This window comes from Tympanuchus pallidicinctus, unplaced genomic scaffold (assembly GCF_026119805.1).
Source record: "Tympanuchus pallidicinctus isolate F22 unplaced genomic scaffold, pur_lepc_1.0 scaffold6, whole genome shotgun sequence".
Taxonomy (NCBI): Eukaryota; Metazoa; Chordata; class Aves; order Galliformes; family Phasianidae; genus Tympanuchus; species Tympanuchus pallidicinctus.
In genome coordinates this window covers 42386809-42407591 of record NW_026294780.1, presented here as the reverse complement: position 1 = coordinate 42407591, position 20783 = coordinate 42386809, and the positions used below count along the sequence as shown (strand labels likewise).

General features: G+C 39.9%; 1 protein-coding gene across 9 annotated transcripts in view; it reads left to right on the top strand.

Moving 5' to 3' along the window:
• Positions 1–20783, top strand: part of ENOX1 (ecto-NOX disulfide-thiol exchanger 1) — a 365454-nt gene that overhangs the window by 222255 nt on the left and 122416 nt on the right. For all 9 annotated transcript variants that reach the window (XM_052664577.1, XM_052664568.1, XM_052664573.1 and 6 more), the window contains 2 exons: positions 3971–4106; positions 4930–5067. In XM_052664577.1, coding sequence (XP_052520537.1) covers positions 4097–4106; positions 4930–5067 — 148 coding nt within the window. In that variant the 5' untranslated portion in view covers positions 3971–4096. The remainder of the gene's footprint in view (positions 1–3970; positions 4107–4929; positions 5068–20783) is intronic.

The following is a 20783-nucleotide window of genomic DNA, read 5'->3' as shown; positions in this document are numbered from 1 at the left end:
ACCTCCTCCATGCATCCTGGGGCTGTCCTCTCACCCAGCACTCCACATAGCCTCGTTAGCATGGTGCATTTAATCAGCTTCACTCCATGTCGTAATTCATTTTCTGTGGTGTTATGGATATCTAAAGGGTAGGATTTTAACTTAGCAATCTGCTGTGTTATTGAATTAGTTTTATGTTGTGTTAATTTCTTTGTCTCACAGCATTCATCGCCTGTGATAATTGATGCACAATATATAACCGACTTCTGTATTCATTTGGGTAATTGCATTTAATTGCCTGGTATAAAATATGCGTACTAAGTGCAATCTGCTATGACTGCTATGACTGAGAAGTGCTCATTGGTATGGACTTGAGAGTGCTTTATCTTCCTGACAACCTGTCTGAGGAAAGTCTAAATGTCTCACAAAATCTACCATCCAAGGTACTTGCACTGCATCTGCAAAAAGAGAGGCCACAAAAAGCATTCCTGGGAATCATTTTACAGTGTTTTGCATTAGAAATCTGTTAATCAGAAGGTTTCAAGAAGAAAAGTTTATAGGAATGCCCCTGCCACCTCTGAACCTTAAGCACACAGAAGACTTTACACATTTTCTCCTGTAAGTGAGGATTTTGGCTTTATTTGCTTTTTCAAGTTACTCCACGGAATAGAGTTGCTCCCACACACATGTATTTAGGAAAACAGATTTCTTTCACATATATCTTAGTGTCATTAATTCCCACAGGACTCCTAATGATTTATAGATTAAGAAGGCTGTCTAAAAGTGTGATGTAAGGAAGATGGTGTTGATTAATACCTGATTGATTAATACCTCACAGAGAGTGGCTGCATAAACTTGCACTCTCTTTCTCATTTAACAACTGTCATAGTGATTTCTTTTGTTTTTAAGAAAGCAAGAATCTTCACTAGCAGATGTATTTCCTAGCATGTACTTACTCTTTGTACATCACTTACTCTTTGTATGACCTAGAGTGTTTGTTTATTTGTTTCTTTGGCTTGTTTTGTTTCCTGCGTCATGAAGAATATAAAAGTACAGCATCTGGGCTATATGAAGAAATGCTGAAATTAGCCCAATGCCAATTTTATTTTAAATGTAAATGAACCCCTGTTCCCCCATAGGATTTTCAGAAGTTTCTTAACAGAAGCTAAACTAAATAAGGTGTCTGTAAGGTTATTTTAGTTGTATTATGTTGCTCTCTGTTAATGTAATCTGTGTGTTGTTGGTGGAAGAGATCTTCACAGTTAGTATTTTTTTCTTTAAGTGAGTTTGTTTTCACAGTCAGGAGGTAGGATTAGTTCTGCCTGCAGCTTGCTGTAGATTATTCATTGTTCATAAGTCCATTTATGCTTGTTTTTCAGTTCTCTTTTACTGACATAATAGCCTGCAGCAGTAGTTGGTTAGACAGGACTAGTTCTACTTTAGGGTGCTCACGTGCTCTTTGTGTTTTTTTCCCCTGGTTCAGCCTGCAGTGCATCCAGATCCTGCAGCCCTGATGGCCTGGGAGAAAGCAAAGCTGCCCAGATCCAGTGAGACTATGAGAGCACTCTGAGCAAAGACTGTCATGGCCAATTGGGCAGAGCTGATGGCATAGAACAATAGGGGAGTCACAAATAATCCCATGTTTGTGGTATTGTTTTCCTTGTCCTTTGTAAGGACTTTAAGAAATGCCTGTAGCTAATTCATGAAAACATAACAAAGTTTGAAATATGTGGACAACTTGGTAGAAGGCAAATGCAAAAGAAGTCACTTACTAGTCCTCATTAGATGTGTTTGTCTAGCCCAGAGTGTTTATGGACAGTTCCCATTTCTGTGAGAGCTAATAGGGCTTCTGTTTGGGTTTGGGGGAAGAGAGTGTGAAATTTGGCAGCAGACCTCGTAATGTCACCCGACACACACATAACAAAGCAATAAAACAGTTGGAAACAACCCGACACATTTTGCCCCTTATCCCAATAATCTATGCCTGTATGAGATGGCTCTGCAGGTCATCTTCTGAAACCATGGAGTAGCAGTCCCACCTCAGGACACATTGTGGGGATAAGAAGTTAGCCCATGGCAAGGTATGAATATATTTCATCACCATATCATCACAGTTCTGAGCTGTTCTTTCCTACATCAAGGCACAAGGCTCCTGGTCACAAGAGAAAAGCAACAGGGCACCCTGGGCCACACCAGAGTCAAGGTCTGGTCCATGGGTTGCAGATGACCCACCCTGAGCACAGCATATCTTTTTGAGTCACGATTCTGTGATTCTGGCAAATGATTAACACAGAGGAAGGAGGTGGATGTGCCATGTGAGAAATATCTTATTGACAAATAATAATTCAGGCTGCTCTAACCTTGAAATAGATTTTTTTGTAGTCAAAAGTTTATAGCCTGAGTGGAAAGAGCTAAGTGCAAATTTAAGGAGCTGAACAGGAGACACCCAGTTTTTAAAACTTGACATAAATCTCAAGTGGCTTGCCAAGAGTAACATAAGCTAATCATGTTCCCCGCAGAGGACTTTCGTTCAATGTTTTTTGGTGTTTATAGATGTTATTTAGCAGCTAATTTTATCATAAAATTATTTTATACTCTGTATAATGAATAGTGGAGATCAAATAAGAATTGGAATTGCAAATTCGAATAATAAGAGTTGATAAATATTGACTTTTAAATAGACCCACTGTAGATTTGAACAAAACGCTTCCGGCCTATGCTGGTTATTTGAAAATTACAACATACAAGAAGAAAAAGAAGTTCAGCATTGTCTGATCCTGGCTCCTTTTTCACTTTTACAGCTATTAATGTGGTCTTGTCCCCATGAAGTGGTTTGTCAAGGAACAGTGTCAAGGAACTACAATACAGAACTTTCTAGTTTGTACTTTGTGCACATCACATGAAAAAAGAAAAGCGTGGGAGGTGCTCAGCTAAAATACCACATAATCACTTTAATTGCTTCTTTTCTACAGATGAATTCTTGGGGTTTGCATATTGGAAACCCCATAATTAAGAACTTTCAGGGGCTTTTTGAAAAGACAACTCAGTTGTTGCCACAAGAGACACCTACCTGCTGTTAATGAATGCCCTAAAACTTGGTCAGGAGTTGAGCTGTGTGCTCACTAGTACCAAAGGCTGTAGATCTGAGACCTTTAGGCTTCTGGACAGCCAGGAAAACAGTGCAGCCCTAGTTTGGCCAACAGATAGGTGTAACTAATGCACACAGACCTGACATGAGGATACCTGTGCATTCTTGCTGTGTTTCTTCCTTCTACTGTAGTGCTGTCAGCTCACAGCTTTGGGTCACACCTCGTCCTCTCTCCAGCCTCCCTTGTAATGTCCATTGCTCTGATGTGACAAGCTTTGCAAACAGCAGCAAGAGCAAAAAGTAACCATTACGTAAAATACAGCTACCTGGTGGAAGCAGCACATTTTAGCTGGAAGCAGATGGTCCACTCCCACCTCAAGCTCCCTACCTTTTGTGAGGCAAAGATACACTGCTAGTCAAGGAGCCAGCATCATCCTCAGCTCACCTAAGCTTTCTTACATTTTCACATCTCTGCGTGCTCCGTTCTGAAAGTCAGTGCAGGATTTCTTTTACTTTTCATTTCAGAGCAGGAGACTATTTCCTTGTTAATTGTTAACAGTTAAAGAGAAAAAAAAATCACATTTTTATCACTTAAAATACATTCTTTCAGCTGATGCCTTCGTGCTGAGGAGGCTGTGTAGCTGCTGATAAGACCAAATTTCTGAAGAGCTTTTCAGTCAGAGGCAAACGTTTTGTCAGGTTCCTGCGTGGCACTGTTTGCTCAGTGGGTGAGGGTGAGCGTTCATTGAAACTCCTCTCTGAAGTGCGTGCAGGAAGCCTGGGGCTGGTGCCTGGTGCACATGAGCAGGAGCATTGTGTGTTGGTTTCCCAGAGCGGTTTGTTGTTCTACAACCATGTTCTGGTTGTGGCACTCGGTGGCTGATTTTATCTTTTCTCTTTCAGAGCCTAATGAGCTGTATGTGGGCCCTGAGTTCGATGACATCCCATCTCAAGATGCTGCTAAGACAGTAGCAAATTATTGCTAGCTGAAGAAGTCTAACGGGAACAAAAGGAACTGGTGAAAAAGCGATGGCTGCTGGTAAGTGTCTCAGATCTGCATAGGTTGTAAGAAAATAGTGGGAATGAACTGAGTTCATTGTGATGAGGGAGATGCACAAATCAGTCCTTGTGCCTGGAGATTTACAATCAGGAGGGTACCCTCCCTTAGCTATCAGACCTTCTCTTCCTTCACTAACCCAGGAATTCATAACCTGGGCAGTCGATTTTGACCATATGAATGTTAATTTTCTTGTTTTCACAGAATCATAGAATCATAGTTCATAACAAAACTTGATGTTTCCCACGGTGAATTCATTGTCTTTGACCTCTTTTTAATTCAGAGCTAAAATATTCTTAAATTCTCTATAAAATTGCATCTCATGGAAAATAGGTTTTTCTTTCACATGTGTTTGGTCCTCAGTTTTCTGACAGTTTACCACAGATTATATATAGTCAAATTATATTGGAAGACTACAGGATAATTCATCCAGCGCAGGAGGGATCTCAGGAGGTCTCCAGTACAACCTTCTGCTCAGAGCAAAGCTGGCTGTAGGATCAGACCAATTGCTCAGGGCTTTATCAAGTTTTGGCCCAAAAGCTACAAAGGTTGGTGGCTGTTAAGCTTGTTCCACCACTCGACTCTCCTCCTGGTGAAAAAGTGTTCCATATAATCAGCTTGAACCATTCATGTTTCATTCTGTGCCTGTTGAATGTTTCTAATATCTTTATGATTTGCCAAGCACTATTGTCTGAAACTTCTGAAAGGTGAACTATAATTAAGAAACAAAAGAATGGTGATATCTCATTTTCATTGAACGCTTTGTTAAAAATGCTGTCACATTGATGTGTTTCTTCTCCCGCAGCAGCTGATGGTTTGGGAAGTATAGCTATAGATACCACGCAACTGAACATGTCAGTCACTGATCCAACAGCTTGGGCCACAGCTATGAATAACCTGGGGATGGTTCCAGTAGGTCTAGCTGGACAACAGCTTGTGACAGGTAAGACTTTTTTTGTATTGAAGAGGTCTGTTGCAAAAATCTATGGACTCTTTGCCTTCTTTTAAAATATCTGGAATTATTTTTGAGGCTATATTTATTTTTCATATTCTGAAAACACTGTCTATGATTAATATTGCATACAGTGTAGTAGTCTCTTCTTGTAGTAGTTGTAAAATCTATACCATATTTTAACCTTGTGGAAAAGCCAGAACTCTGGCAAAATTAGACATCGATCCTCATTCTGGGTCAAGATCAGAATCAGGGTCATATAAAATCTGTTTCTTCATTCAAGCAGGATTTTTTTATGTTCTGCTAAGGCACGCCATGGTCTGGGACTTCCTGACTGGAGAAGGATTTTGAAGTTACGTTAATTGGGTAGAAAATTATGTAGCCCATTCACTCAATTAATATTAGTAAAGCAAAACTTTCCCAACAGGTGTGCACTTATTTACTTATGGAGTCACAAAGTGAATTTCAATAGGTTGTTCTTGTTTGATTTTGATATTTCACTTACAGTTTGGGGAAGCATTGTAGAGAATGAACTCATTCTAAAAACAATAAAAATAGTATTTCAGAATCAGCAGTGTTTCACAGACGCATCTAGGCATCATCAGACTTCACTGCCAGCAGTAGAGGACTAATTGGGTGGGATTAATTAAACTACATTGCTCCTGTGAGGTAGAGAAATAATTTTTGTATGGATGGGTGCCCCACAGACACAAGCCACCAGCCAGATATATGACAGATCCCCCCTGGAAACTGCATCCTTAGCTTAAGAAGAGCAGGGCAACATCTGGATCAGAGCAGCCTCCTGTCACATCTGCACCCATCCATGTAGATGTGGAGGTGGTAAGCTGTATCTAAATCACTGTGTTGGCCTCACCAGGGATGTGAGAGGTTTTATTTTGGCCAAATATGTCCCCTTCTGGAACTTGGAACAGCATGAAGCTATGCCAGTTTGCAGCTGATGGTCTGGCTCTGAATTACCCATTTTACAGGCGGGTGAACTAAGCTGCACGAAAGTTGATTTATAATGGAAGATTCTCAAACAGAGAATTTAGCCTCTGGAGGCCATCAGCTGATTCTTTAACCCCATTCTCCTGATAAAAGTCAACAAGCAGAGCTGTCAGCACCTGCCTCCCCTGCTGTCCATTCCTGTGTGCTAGGGAGTGGTGGTGGCTCCTCAACCCGTGTACAAGTATCTCAGTTGCATGCCCCATGGAATTTGCCCACCTTTTTGTCTTGCCTTCTTCCTCTGTCTCCCCATTTTTGGTGGAAGTTTTGTCCTCAGGTGCACTATGCAGTCCCTACAAGGCAGCCTTGTCTCCGTTGCAGTGCTTTTCCCCATCAGGGAGGATCCCATGGATTTTATTTCATTGCCAGCTCCCTGCTGTAATTTTCATAATTTGCATATTATGTATTGTAGGAGTGTTGTACAGGTCAGCTGGTATTTGTTCAGCATATTGAATATATGGAAGGTGCCATAAGTAATAAATATTAATCAGTGAAGTGCTACCTATTTTCTCTACAGAAATAATTCCTGCTTTCCCTTTCCCTTTCCTTTCCTTTCTTTGAGACTCTCTTGTATTTTTCAAGGTAAATAGGTGCTTTGACATTTCATTATGTTTCCCCATGATTCATAAGTTTTTGACACATTTTCATCATGGCAAATCCATAATTTTCACCACAATTTACCATGAAAAGACTTATGGACTTTTTCTGCTTTGATATATTGATAAATATATTTACTGCACCTACATTCAGCAACAGTTTCCATCACCATGTTAGACCAAATATCAAACTACTCCTCAGCTATTCCTGACTTTTTTTTCATTTTTTTCATTGTTATTAATCCTAGCAATGAAATAATCTCCCACAGCAGTCACATTTTGCTGTTTTTACTGTCATCTATGACATTTCTCAGAGATTAAAATGAAACACCCATGTCCCAGCACTAACTTTTTCTCTGCCTTTAAAAATAAGTATTTTTATTTTATTATTTTATTTTCCTGCCTTGGAGACTGTTAGGAAAGCAATAAATAGTTTAAAATGATCTTGGAGAGTGTGTGATCTTCTCTGTGCGTGCCTTTATAACCTTCTGTAGTCTGAAATTCAGGGTATTGCACTCATCCATTCCCTGACATGTCTCTTAATTCTGTGATATTTCAATTTCCAAAGCTCTCCTTCATTCACAGCCTTTCTTCCTCCAAGCCTGGTTCCTGATTCCTAAATGGCAGAGCAATTTTCATCCCCTACGTATGGAGGCCATATGATCTACTAAGTCTGTTTGTGGATTTTTGCTCTTTTTTTTTTTTCAACTGACGTTAACTTTGCTGCTGTGTAACATACTGGGATGCCTGCATCATAACAGAGTTGTACTACCCGCTTTACAAGCTGTGAAGCTCTTGCCCAGCCTGAGAATTTGTTAACATTAATAATAAAGCTTCTGAAACATCTGTCCGATGCTCTTCCTGCAGTCTGTGATGTAGGCTGTCTGTTCTGGGTAACTAATCAATTTTAAGCACTGCTAACCTTTTAATATCAGTTTAGATGATATCTGTACTCTATTCAATTCCTTATCTCCCACTACTGTAAAATTGGATTTTTGATCTGAGAAAATGCCAGAGCCTTTCATTTGTGAAGATGTATTCTTGTTAATAGGTGTATAATATCTCTTCTATTTCAATGTGTAGCCTGCTTGCACTTCTTGTTTTTCATAAAGCTCATCTTCTTCCACAATATTTAGCTACTGTATTGCATGTAAGCTAAAGTATACATTTATACAAAATATATACACAATTCATATGATAAACTGTAGTTTAGTAGTGCATTAGTGAAAGTGCTAAAGACTGACGTGGAATGGCCTTGGCTGAGAAGCACTTTCATTGTAAACCCCCTCCTTCAGCAGGTTACAAATTTTTCCAAAAAATTGCCTATTGGACCTAAGTGTTCTAGTCTTCTCCCAGAGGTAAGAATTTTCTGGAAAGGTTGGACACAATCTGCTAAACTGCTTCTGAGTTAGGCAGGCCTTAAAATTGCAGTTTTCACCACTCTGGAACTTTGAGAAACATGTCCAGGCGATAGGAGAAGGGTAGTTTGTACTCCGTGGTTTTGAGATATGAATGTACCTTGTGCCATCAGCAGCTCTGATTCAAGCACATCTTTCAACTGTGTTTAAGTCTGCTGCTCTGTTATATTTTAGGAATAGCAGAAAAGCTTAGTGACCTATGGCCGACTGAGGCTGTTTTATTTTGCTTTCACATCAGGACTTTTTAAAGGCAGTTCTGGCACTGCTGAATTTAGTGTCCTTTTGCTGTCTTTTGTTTCAGCAAATGGCATCAGGTCACCTGTATTCTAAATGATGACGTTTGGCCCGAAAACATGATTTACTTTCCAATTCGGTTTGGTTTTCCTTACACTAATGAGCCACTGCAAAACATAAACTGGAAAACATAAAGCAATTCTGAGATGCTTTTCTTCCAGAGTGACTTATAGGACTTAAACATTTGTTGATCAAAGATTATATAAATTAAAAAGTTCACCAGTGCAAACAAATGGTACCTAAGTGGTAATTCTAGAGTTGCTTAAGGCTGTCCTCTGTGCTGGTTGTTTGTACTCTTGCAGAAAAAAAAAAGAAATAACAAACTTGAAGTGCAGACATCCAAGGTGAAAGTTATATTTCTGCTTACAAGTCAAGGGTATGCCTGAAAGCTGATGCCTTCTACTTACCAATGGGTAATTATTAAGGCAACATCATTCGTGCGAGTCCAGCCAACATGCTTCACCCTTAGGATATTAAATTTTCAGTGGTCTCCAGTATTGTTTTTGCTGAAGTTATACTTTGACCAGTTCTACAAACTCCTAGTGAAATTGGAGGCTAGTAAGCTTTGAAGCCTAACATTCCTCTTACCAATAAGTACAGGAAACCTGTGCACCACTTTAGTGGCCTCAGGCGTATGTCTTTTAGACACTGGAGGTTGTGAAATATTAGACACTTACATCAACCATTCTGTTTTTCCATTTGTCATTTCTTTCCCCACACACTTGTCTTTTGACCTGATTTCAGTGGAACATAGGAACTGTCAGCTTCAATCAGATCACCTCGTTCAGGATTGTGCTTCTGACAGTGCTGAGTAGCTGATACTAAACAGGGAGATGTAAAAGGCAAGTCAGCACCAAAGTGCTTTTTCCTCCACTGGGCCCTTCTCTTAATCATTAATACATGGAGCAGGATTCTCCAAACTAGAAGCTGTATGTCTAAATCAAGTTATAACTCAGCAAAACTTCACTTATGGATGCAGCACCTGTGACAATAAGTGTGTGCAATCCTGAAGTTGTAACCCCAGAAGTAGATCTTGATAACACAAGAAATCAGGAAATATCAATCTAGACTTTTAAATCCTAAAACAGTAGGCTAAATATCCCTCCCATAATTTTATAAGCTTAAGACCTCCAGATCTTTGGAAACATAATATTCAGACTATCTCTTTCCCAAAAAATTAAGACTGTAACAAAAAGCAAACACTATACTCAGTTTACAATTAGTCACTAGCATTTTTCAGTGTGATGGACGTAGAAAAGGGCTAACCAGCATTTCCTTCTTCTACTCACTTCAGGGGCTCAAGAGATCACTAATTCCCACGCATTAGAGTTGGAGTGGAGAATACCCAAGAATTATTTTAGAAAAATAAAGGGTGGTGTGAGGCTTAATAATTCCTTCACCATTCTGCTTCAGCTATGGAAAAACCTGATAGGCTTCACTGGCTTTCTACCATAGAATAAATGAGGCATGCTCAATGAATTATGGTCTTCTACATATCATTGCATTCTGACTAAAACTGTAAACAAATTCCTCATTGTTCTGATTTGGCACCATTTTTGTAACATCAATGAAACACAATCAAATCTTGTAGGTAATCAAGTTGTATTTGATTATGCTCAGAAGAGAGGCTGTACAGTAAACAGCGCTGAAGTCTTTAAGAAGTCAGCTGGCCAGAAGATACTGCCAAATCTTGTGCGTATACTTCTTAAGTAGCATCTCCACTACTGAAGGACTGGAGACACTGATACATGTGTGGGCAACCTCTTTTTGCTTTACTTAAGTTGTCCCATTACACAGTGGTTTTCCTTTTCCACACGTCATTGCTAAGGCACTGGACCAGTTCATCGATAAACACGTAACTTGAAACTTCCAAGACAAGCCTAATAAAACACAGATTCCTCTTCTGTAATGAATATTGAGCTCCTATTTATTGCTTACAGGGTCACCCATAAAAGTTTTGAAGTAATACATTTGTTCTATGACCTGAAGATTTTGTCATTTTTGGGGGGGGGGGGAGGGAAAGAGCTTGATCATCTACTATTGTTGAATAGCACACTCTGGATTTAAGCTTCTAGGCAGACAGCAGCTGGTGAAGGCACTCTCCTGTAGCCTAACTCAGCTGCGCAGTGGCACAGCAGTGTAGCAAAAGAAAAAATAAGAAATCTTAGTATGTTTTCAGAGTGTCCTATAGGTTTTGCAAAACCCTTGAAGTTACAAGATCTTCAGAAGACTTTTTTCTTTTTTCAGACATAATGTCTTCCAAACATGTTTTATGAGTTCTTCTTCATTAATAGGCAAGCCTATAAAGACAGAGAAATGTAACATGGCATACTCTGAAGAAAGCTACATATTTTCTCTAACTGTATTCTAATCCCTTCCTCTACTTTAATTTTACAGTCTTAACTACAGAGACCTTGTATTTCAGTGAAAAGGAAAGCATTTACTATTTGAATTATCTGAATGACCAATCAGAATAATTAAAGAGGTGTGAAACATACTCTGAAGGATTAGAGTCTGTACCCAAATAAAACTGTGTTTTTCCATTGTCAAGACATGGGAACAGGAAGAGTGAAAGAGTATAGGTAAAGTGGGAATTGCAGTACGTAGGTCCACTGGGAACATCTCTAAGGAAATATTACATATTAGTGTAGCAGGTAGGTTTTCTTTCATTGACCTGAAAAGTACCTGCAGAGTTAATCACACCTTCTATCATGTGAGTGTTACTCAAGGAGACTTCACACCAGGGGACATTAAAGGGCTAGGAATAAACACAGTCAGGTTGCAACAGAAAATGGAGAGAAATATTCAACGTCCAGAGAAAATGTGGCAGAAACTCTAAGAGCCTTTGACACACTACTCTGGGTGAAGTGTGCCTCTTAGGTCATTCAAGTGCCTACTCTATATTAGACCTTAATTAAGGCCAAGAATGAAGATAGTGATTAAAATCTTCTTGGTGCTTAAAGATAAATAGTGCTTTTTTATCATCATCTGAGGGACAGATTGTCCTAAGTAAAGACACGGGAGGTGAGCAGGGGCCCATAGAGATGAATGCTAAGTAAAAGCCTTGTGCTGTGTTCTGGTTGGAATATTCTTTTTGGTTACAGAATTTGTTCCTATACTTTTGTCCGTGTCCACTCAACAGTTCAGGAAAACTAACTGATTACTATTTGGTGTAACTCCTATTAACTCTTTCGAAATCCCAAACGACATTTACGATTCATGCGATATTGTTTGGATAATTGTTTGTTTTTCTTGTAGCAACTGCCAAAAAAAAAATCTATTCTGCCAGTTTTTATTTGAAGTTCCAGTGAAATAACATTGGAATATTTCATTTCTGTAGAAGTTTTTCCCATCTTTTTTTCTGAGTTTGAAAAGCCTCCTTTCCCACCATTTTTCCGTGTGTTTATTTATTCTAGACAAAAATACCCATGAGTAATTATGAACATCCCAAAGCAGAAAGTAAGCCAGGAGCCTGAAACTGTTTGCTGTTGACTGTTCACTTCTGTTGGAGCACAGCTCTTTAACAGCACTTCCCGTTCTCACACATCATGCCCTATCCAAGGACCTAAGGCTCCATGGCCAACATGGGGTATCCAGCATAACCTCTACATGATTTAGCTCTCTTATGGGAAAACTGAGATATTGTAGGTGGAAATCAACACAAAGAGTAAAATTGACCATTTTAACTAATCAAAGATGAGGTGTGAATACCAAGTTATACGTTTATGTGGAAAACAAGGCTTGCTAATGGCAAACTGTTGACAGTTGGCTTGCTGAGCACTGTGGTATGTTCAGGTGGCAAGATGAAGGCGATGTTACCTGATGCCCCGAGGCCGAAAATGTGAACTGCTTGAGATGGCACAGGTGTCCCAACAGGACTGTTAACTCATTGCATGCAGAATACTCTCAGGAGAAATCAGGATGGCACAAATAGGAATGTTGCAGAGCAAGACTTCCTTGGGAGGATAAGACTTAATGAACTCACTCCAAATCAGACCATGGCATCAGTTGTACATCCCTACTCAAGCTCTTTCTTTGCCCGAGGGGTAGTAAGCAGGCCACGACATGTGGAGGTGGAAGATAATTAAACTCATCACATAAAATATTCTGTAAAACTCTCCAGCATGTATTTACATTGTGTTCTGCCTAAATACTAGGGATATTCTGCTGCTTTGGCTTCAAGAACGTAATGCACCTGTTTGTATAACAGAGACAACTTTATCTGCTTTTCCTGTATGTGCACATTCCTCTTGGAGATGTTATTTATTTATGTATTTATTTATTTCTTAAAAAACCATTCATTTGACCCTAGGTGATTTTCCTTTACAAATAATCTCCCCATCCTGAACACAGTGTCTACAGCAGTTAGTTGCTATTTGTTATTTGCATTCAGGAAAGGCTTTCAGATGGATAGCTCCAATAAGTTAAACAATGTCTGAGCACTAACAAGTCAATCCCATCCCAAATTGCACGCAGTCTGTTTTCTTTCGCTTAGATAAACCAGGTAGGTTAGGGATTGCATGGAAACAATGGGATAATACTGATTGGCATGAAAAGCAGCAGTGATTAGGAAGCTGGCTGCTTATTGTGTGGTATCCGTAAGGTACCTTGACATCACAGTATTATGGTGGTAAGCGAAAAAGCAGTTTAACTCTTTTATTTGATATTCAGGCAGAGAGAAAGAGGCAAACTATTGCACAAATTAGAAGCAGGCGAACACTTTCTACCTGCTCTTCCTCTGTGATTGTGCTGTTGTAATTTTGTAGAGACGGTTGCAAAAGGGAAGTGAGAAGATAGGAAATAGCTTTGCTAGCACTTACAGGAGACAGCACGGCGGGAGAAGGAGCGGGTGTGCTTTTTATAACCTTTTATACAGATTCAGCAGCATGAGCTGTGCTTTGGAAGACAAATGTCCAGGCTGCAGAGTACGGAGAGGACAAGCTATAGACTTCTCTAGCTCACTTTGTTTTCTGTGATACAATTGTATTGCAGATGGTTTATTTTACTAGAATTAAAATGGGATATTACAACTAACTGTAGTGCTGAGGTTTTTCCTCATTTTGAGCTGCTTTTATCAAAACTATGTAATCTTCCTCTTGGGAACTCCCATTTTGGGACTTGAACTATACTCAGACTTGCAGGACTGAGTCCTTTCCATAAATAATCATTGAAACCTTTTTGAAAGCATTTTGAAGGCAATTTTGGCACTTAAAGCATGTGTTGTAGAAGTATTTGTATGACATTTCAGAATGTCCCAAAACTTTACTTACCAGAATAGTCATGACGAAAATAGATTCAATATTATTTACAATAATAATAAACTCACCAAAATTAAGAGGAAAAACAAGAGAGAAAAGATTTATTTTTCTTTCAAATATCTCAATATTTATTGAGATATTATTTAATATATAATTATTTAATATTTCTACCCAAACACAGTGCTGTTACCCCTTAATGTAGTAAATACTGTAGCATTGTCGTTTTTTTTTTTTTAATTGCTATGCTTTTAATTCTTTCATAACGCCTTAGGAACTCAGAGAAGGACTGTGGGTTGTGAGATGAGAAAGCTTAGATGGTGCACCTGAATACCAGGACTGCAGGCAGGCAGCAGGGAGTAGGAATGTATAGCAGAACAGCTCCAAAAGTAACTGGTTTAATAAATTGCTTATAATAAATATTGAGGGATCCCTTCACATTAGTAGCCAGAATGAAAAGGAAAAAAACCTCAATTACAAGTCCATTCTTGTTATTCGCCGGTCTGTATATAGTAAAATATCTCTTCCAGTTCTTCCTACATATGCTGCCTTTTAACTTTGTGTCCCTTTGTTCTGGTCTGTCTAATTACCTCAAGCAGATAATGAAGTCTGATTTTATAATAAACCATAGTCAGTTCAGGCTTGTCAAGGCTGATTTATTGGTTCCAAAGAGTTGGGACTTTCAGCTTCGAGGCTAAGATCATTTCTGGCTGCAATTCAAGGTGTTAATTTTGAGCTTTAAATCTAAATGTGGTTTGGAACATGTCCTATGCTTTCTGTTCAAAAAGAGCAAACAGCCTGCATTTCTGTTGTTTTTTGTTGTTGTCTGAGTGGAATTTATAATCTGGAATTAAGATAAAACAAACCCAAACCATCCATTCCGGCAAGAACTGTCTTGCATATTTTAATCACAACAAAGATTGTCATCTTGAAGGCCACAGAACTATTTTATGTGAGTGGAAGTTGTTAGGAGTGGGCTTCCGAAGGGAAGATGCATCTCCAAGGATCTTATCATATATTCATTTCTCTTTAACAAACTGCTTCAGCACTGCCTGATGGAGTGGAACATGTCTCTGCACATGTCCGTGGCTTAGAAACAGAAAAGTGCAATGCTAGGAAAACAAAATCATAATAGCCAATGACTCACATACACCATTTGGTGTCTCTCTGGGTCCCCCTCTCTTCCCATGTTTTACCTCAACAGTTGAGTTCACCGGGGACATGAGAACTAACCGTCTTTCAAACTCTTCATTTGAAGATTTGAAGCACCAGGTTCTCACTGAAGGGCAATCTTACGGCATTCCCTTTCATAGGCAGTTGCATTCCTACCTGCTTTCTCATTCCTTGGTCTCTCATTTTCCATCATCAAAACATTAATGTATGTATTTTTAATACAATAATGCATTGTGTTGAAACAGCAGATATGCCCTGAGGAATATTAAGATCTGTTGGCTACCTCAGGTAGTAACAGAAGGAACACATTGTTCAAAGGACTGTGCAGCAGAAACGTTATCACACATCTGTGTATTCCAGCCAGTGAACTTACTGTAATTTTCCCATTTTCCCTCTTGGTGCTAACAGACATCAGGTTGTCGATCTAGTGGCATTTTATAAGTGTTGTTCAAATTACACAAGTTTTTTTTTTTTTTTTCTTATTTTTTGTTTGTTTGTTTCATGTGTTTTCTCATTTGTTTTCCTTGTCATAGCTCAATTATTTCACGTGCAGATGCAGCATGATATCTGGCCTCTGTGGGCCCTGTTATGTAACAGTCACATCTCACTAGACTTGATTACATGATCTGTTATTTGTTCTGCTTCCAAGTTTTCTTTCATCTGCAGCCTAGTGATACTGTGTATAGTGCTTCATCCACATATGTACAAAGTAAGCTTGAACTCAATAAGTCCTCCTGAGGACTTTCTTACTGCTTGCCATGCTTTTACGATTGAAAGATGACAAGCTGTCACAGGATTCTTTTATGGTTGAGTTATGGATTGGAAATATCAGAAAACTCCATGTTGCTTAATGGCCACTTATAAACAAAGTTTACAAATTTTCCAGTACTGCCTGCTCTACAAACTCATTCGGGGATTTAAAGGGAAACAAATATGTTTTCTCTCAGGCATCAGTAAAATCCAGTAGTAACATGTCACTGGCCAAATATAATGGCTATAGCCTTAAGTGTCTCCCCCAGAGTTCCAGAAATGAACAGTGGAGGAGACAGTAATTCCAGGGTTATGCAGAGGGAGCCCCTGCATTGGTAATTCAGACCAGAATAGAACCCAGCTTCCTTCTTCCGCTTGTGCAAGTGTGCAGAGCCAGCAAGAACAAAGCTTTTTTTTAATGCTGTGTGAGTAAAATAAAGGAAAATGAATCTGGCTGTAAAATACTAGACTTCATCTATCTCTTATATTAGAGGAAAAAAAAAAAAAAAAAAAGAGAGAGAGAGAGAGAAAAAACAAAAAAACAAAGTCTTTTCCATCACATATAATTAACCTTCTCATTTAATGCATAGGCCCACATGCAGCCCATGCTGCCTTGACCTGAGGGACTGTTTGCAGATAACAAATCAAGCTTCAGGGAGTGCAAAGGGGAGGAAAGGAGGCAGGGTCACTCTGAGGTCTTCCAATATACTTCTGCTCACTGTGCAGGGAAGCGGACGCTGCATATTTCTTGCAGCTGGCAGTATGGTTGTGTGCCGTCTGTGTAAGGCAAAATCTGTGGGTAGAGGTTATATTGCTTCAACTCATGTAGCTGGAAAAAAATACATCAGCCCTTCAATGGTCTGAAGCAACCAGGGGACTAAAATTTTAATTATAGCAGATGGTAAAAAAGGTGAATTTCAAAGGAGGGAGTAGTTTTGCAACACATTATAATTTTCCTCCCTTTATTAATCTTCTCATCTTCTGCAGACTTACCCATCTATTTCTTCACACTGCAGAATAACCCCCTTGTCACCACTTCCCTGTTAATATTCTCTTCTCTTTCACAGGTGACAACCTGCTTTTTGGTCTACTTGACTTAATATATTAAATTAAACTCAAAGGAAGTGCTCTCTACTTGTATTTAGGTTGGAAGTTCACTGCTTTTACCTCAGTCCTGGACATGGGCCTGTCTATTTTGTTCTGGCTCTACTGGTTGGCCTGAAAACCTTTTCTTGCCCTACACCTCAGACTGTCACCGCTAGAGCAGTATGGTTGCAACCACGTGACATTATTATTAAAGTAGCCTTTTAAATCCATACCCACAGGTCAGTGGCAAGTTTATGGCTATAAGAAAAAAATCTCTTGTGTAAGAGGCATAGTATTCTTCTAAAGGTAAAAATCCAACTTAGGCTAGTTATGTATGCAGAAGACTCTTACTTCTTTATTCTTGTTTTGTGCCTCTTAGTCATTAATCTCTCCCATGCAAACTAGTCAAATTGAAGCAAATGTACTTCCATACTTATTTTTCTTATCCTTTTCAACCACATCTTTTAGAAGCTCCAGCTACTCTTCCTGTGCTCCTCATCTCCTAAATCATAGAATTATAGAATCATAGGATGGTTTGGCTGAAATGGGACTTGAAGACCATCCAGTCCAGCTCCTTTCCATGGGCTTGAGCGCCTTCTACTAGATCAGATTTTTCAAAGCCTCATCCAATCCATATCTACTTCTAGGGATAAGGAATCTACAACTTCTATTTGCAGCCTGCTACGGTGCCTCATTTCTCTCATAGTAAACAATTTCTTCGTAATTTCTACTATATATCTACCTTCTTTCAGTTTAAAACTATTATTCCTTGTACTGTCACTGTGCTCCCTGAAAAGAATCCCTCTCTATCTTCCCTATGGGTCTTCCTTAGGTACAGAAAAGTCACTATAAGATCTCCCTTGATCCTTCTCTTTTTCACACTGAACAAACCCAACTCTCTTAGTCTGCCTTCTTAGAGTAGATGCTACAACCTTCTGATTCTCCTTGTAGCTCTCCTCTGGAAGTTGTCTAACAGGTTTATGTCTTTCTTTTGCTGGGAGACCCAGGCCTGGATACAGTCCTCCAGATGGGGCCCTCATGAGAGCAAAGCACAAGGGGAGAATCACCTGCCTCAACCTGCTACCTATGTTTCTCTCAATGCAGCTCAGGATACAGTTGGCTTTCTGGCCTACGTGCACACAATGATGGATCATATTCCATTTTTCATTTATAAATCTCCTCAAGTCCCTCTCCACAGGGCTACACTCTGTCCACTCTCCACTTAGCCTGTATTTATACTTTGGGGTTGCCCTGGCTCAAGTGCAGGATTTTGCACTTGGCCTTGTTGAACTTCGTGAATTTCACACAAGTCCACCTCTTAAGCCTGTCAAAGTGCCTCTAACTGGCCTTCCCTTCCCCTCGACACATCAACTGCACCACACAGCCTGGTGTCACTGGCAAAGCTGCTGAGGATGCCACTTGATCCCACTGTCCATGTTACAGATAAAAATGCTGAGTAACATTGGTCCCTGTAAAGACCTCAGACCTCGGCCCATCAGTGGTCTAAACATGGATGTTGAGCAGTTGACTGCAGCCAGCCAATTCCTTACCCACCAGCTGATCCATCCTTCAAATACATGTCTCTCCAGTTTAGAGTCAAGGATGTTGTGTGGGACAACGTCAATCGCTTTGCATGGTTTCAGGTAGATAACATCAGTTGCTCTTTCTTTATCCACTAGTCTTGTAACTCCATCGGAGGAGACAACCAGATTTGTTAAGCATGATTTGCCCTTAATGAAGACATGTTGGCTGTCACCCTTCACCTCACTGCTCTCTGCGTGCCTTAGTTTCTAGGGGGATCTGCTCCATGATGTTGCCAGGCACAGAGATGAAACTGACTGGCCTGTTGTTCCTTGGGTCTTCATTTTTTCCTAAAAATGTTTATAATTTTCTCTAAAAATGAGACCTATGTTTCCCCTTTTTCAGTCACTGGAAACTTGCACTGCCATGAATTTTCAAACATGGTGAATAGTGTCTTATAAGCCAGTTCCCTCAAGACCCTCAGATGCATCTCATCAGATCCCTTTGGCTCATGCACATCCCCTTGCTTCATTCTAAATGAACTACTGTTCTGCTTAAGTATGACACATTTTTCACAGTGTCCCTTGCAACAGGTTTCTGGTCTGGCTTTTTCATGGCATGTCTGAGCATCCTATTACTAACTATTTACTAACAAGTGAATGTCTCAGCAGTTGTTAATATACACGATCTCTCAGAAAGATGAGTTGTTTTTTGGTCTTTCTAAGTTACTTCCCAGTAATTTTTTCTCCTGTTCTGGTTTCAGCAGGGATAAAGTGTTCTTCATAGCAGCTGGTATGATTCCATCTTTGGATTTAGGAGAGAAATAATGTTGATAACACACTGGTGTTCTAGCTGTTGCTGAGCAGTGCTTACAGAGCTGAGGACATTTCAGCTTCTCACACTGCCTTGCCAGTGGGGGGGTTGAAGGTGCACAAGGAGCTGGGAGGACACAGAACCAGAACAGCTGGCCTAAACTGGCCAAAGGGACGTTCCATAGCATACGCCATCATGTGGAACTTTGAAACCAGGGGAGTTAATCTGGGGACAGCCACTGCTCAGAGACTGTCTGAGCATCAGTTGTCAGGTGGCAAGCAATAGTACTGTGCATCACTTGTTTTGTATATTCTTCTATCATTATTATTGTTATTATCCCCTTCCTTTTCTGCCCTATTAAACTGTCTTTAACTCAACCACAGGTTTTACCTTTTCCATCTCTGATTCTCTCCCCCATTCCACTGGAAGTGGGGAGGAAGCAAACAGCCATGGTGCTTAACTGCCTTCTGGTTTGAACCACACCACCACCAAGAAAAAATAAATTCCTGCTTATTGTTGTTGATTTAGTTAAGCTCTCCAACAATTTCCCAACTGTTTTCTTACAGCAAAGAAGTATGCTTTTCTATTCTTGGATGTGAAACAGAGTGCCAAAAAAAGACATTTGAGGGCAGTAAGTTCGTGGTAGTTTCTAGACAGAGGTGGGAATCTCCTTTGGGAATGCAGAAGTTACTGTGGGTGAACTGAACCACTCTACTGGATCTTCTACCTTTTCCACAGATCATATGAAGATCCAAAGGTAAAAAGAATTCCTATTTGAGGTGTCAAGGTTAGTTCATAGAATCATAGAATTAAAGAGTCATTAAGGTTGGAAAAGATCACTAAGCACATCTAGTCCAACCATCAACCCATCCCCACCATGCCCACTATCCCATGTCCCTCTGTTACACATCTACACATTTCTTGAAAACCTCCAGGGACGGTGACTCCACCATTTCCTTTGATGTGGATCATGTCAGTCTCTCTCTGTCTAGAATGAGGTCTTGGATTGGCATTATCTGCTTTTTAGCTGGGGTTGAAAATGAATCTCTACAAGAAAGCTGCTGTGTTGTTTCTCAGTGATCAAAGAAGTTCCTCACAGAAAAGCTCATCATTCCTAATATTAGATTAGACCTGGGATGAAAGTAGACTTTTGCTTCAAAACTAGAATTGAATTACAGAAAGTGCTCCTGGATTGTGTCATCGCAGAGTTGTCATACTCTTGCAAGACAGGAAGAAGGAAAGAAAAATTCAATTTGCTTGAGCTCAGCCTTGCCTTGTAGATTTTAGATGATATCAGCCTTTGAATTAGGAATGTTGCCGTGGCATTTAGGCCCTTGCAAGCTGTTGTGTTCATGGGAAACTGCAGAAACTCTGCTGAGAAGCAGATGGATGTGGGCAGAGAATGGATGAGGTTCCTTACTCCCAGAATCTCATGCTGGACCTATGTGACAAAGCTGAAGGGAACAGGTACGGGGGTGTGGGTGAAAGCTAGGTGACCAAATCTGGGCGGCAGTGGCTACTGAGAAGTGGTTGGGTGGTGCATGGACTTATTTGAAGAGCAGTCAGCAGACACAGCCTTGCATTTGTTTGTGCAGCTTGTAGGAAAAGCTTGTGCAGTTTGTAGGGAAAGGTTCTGAACCCGCACGTCCCTTGTATTTTGTTAATTAAGAAGTTGCAACAGATTACACATTAGCGATGCTGTAGAATGAATGTTTTACGTGCATGGATAAGCTGAATGTGACTTCAGACATACACTTCTATGCCATTTCCCCACTAATTGCATTCAGAATTTAGAG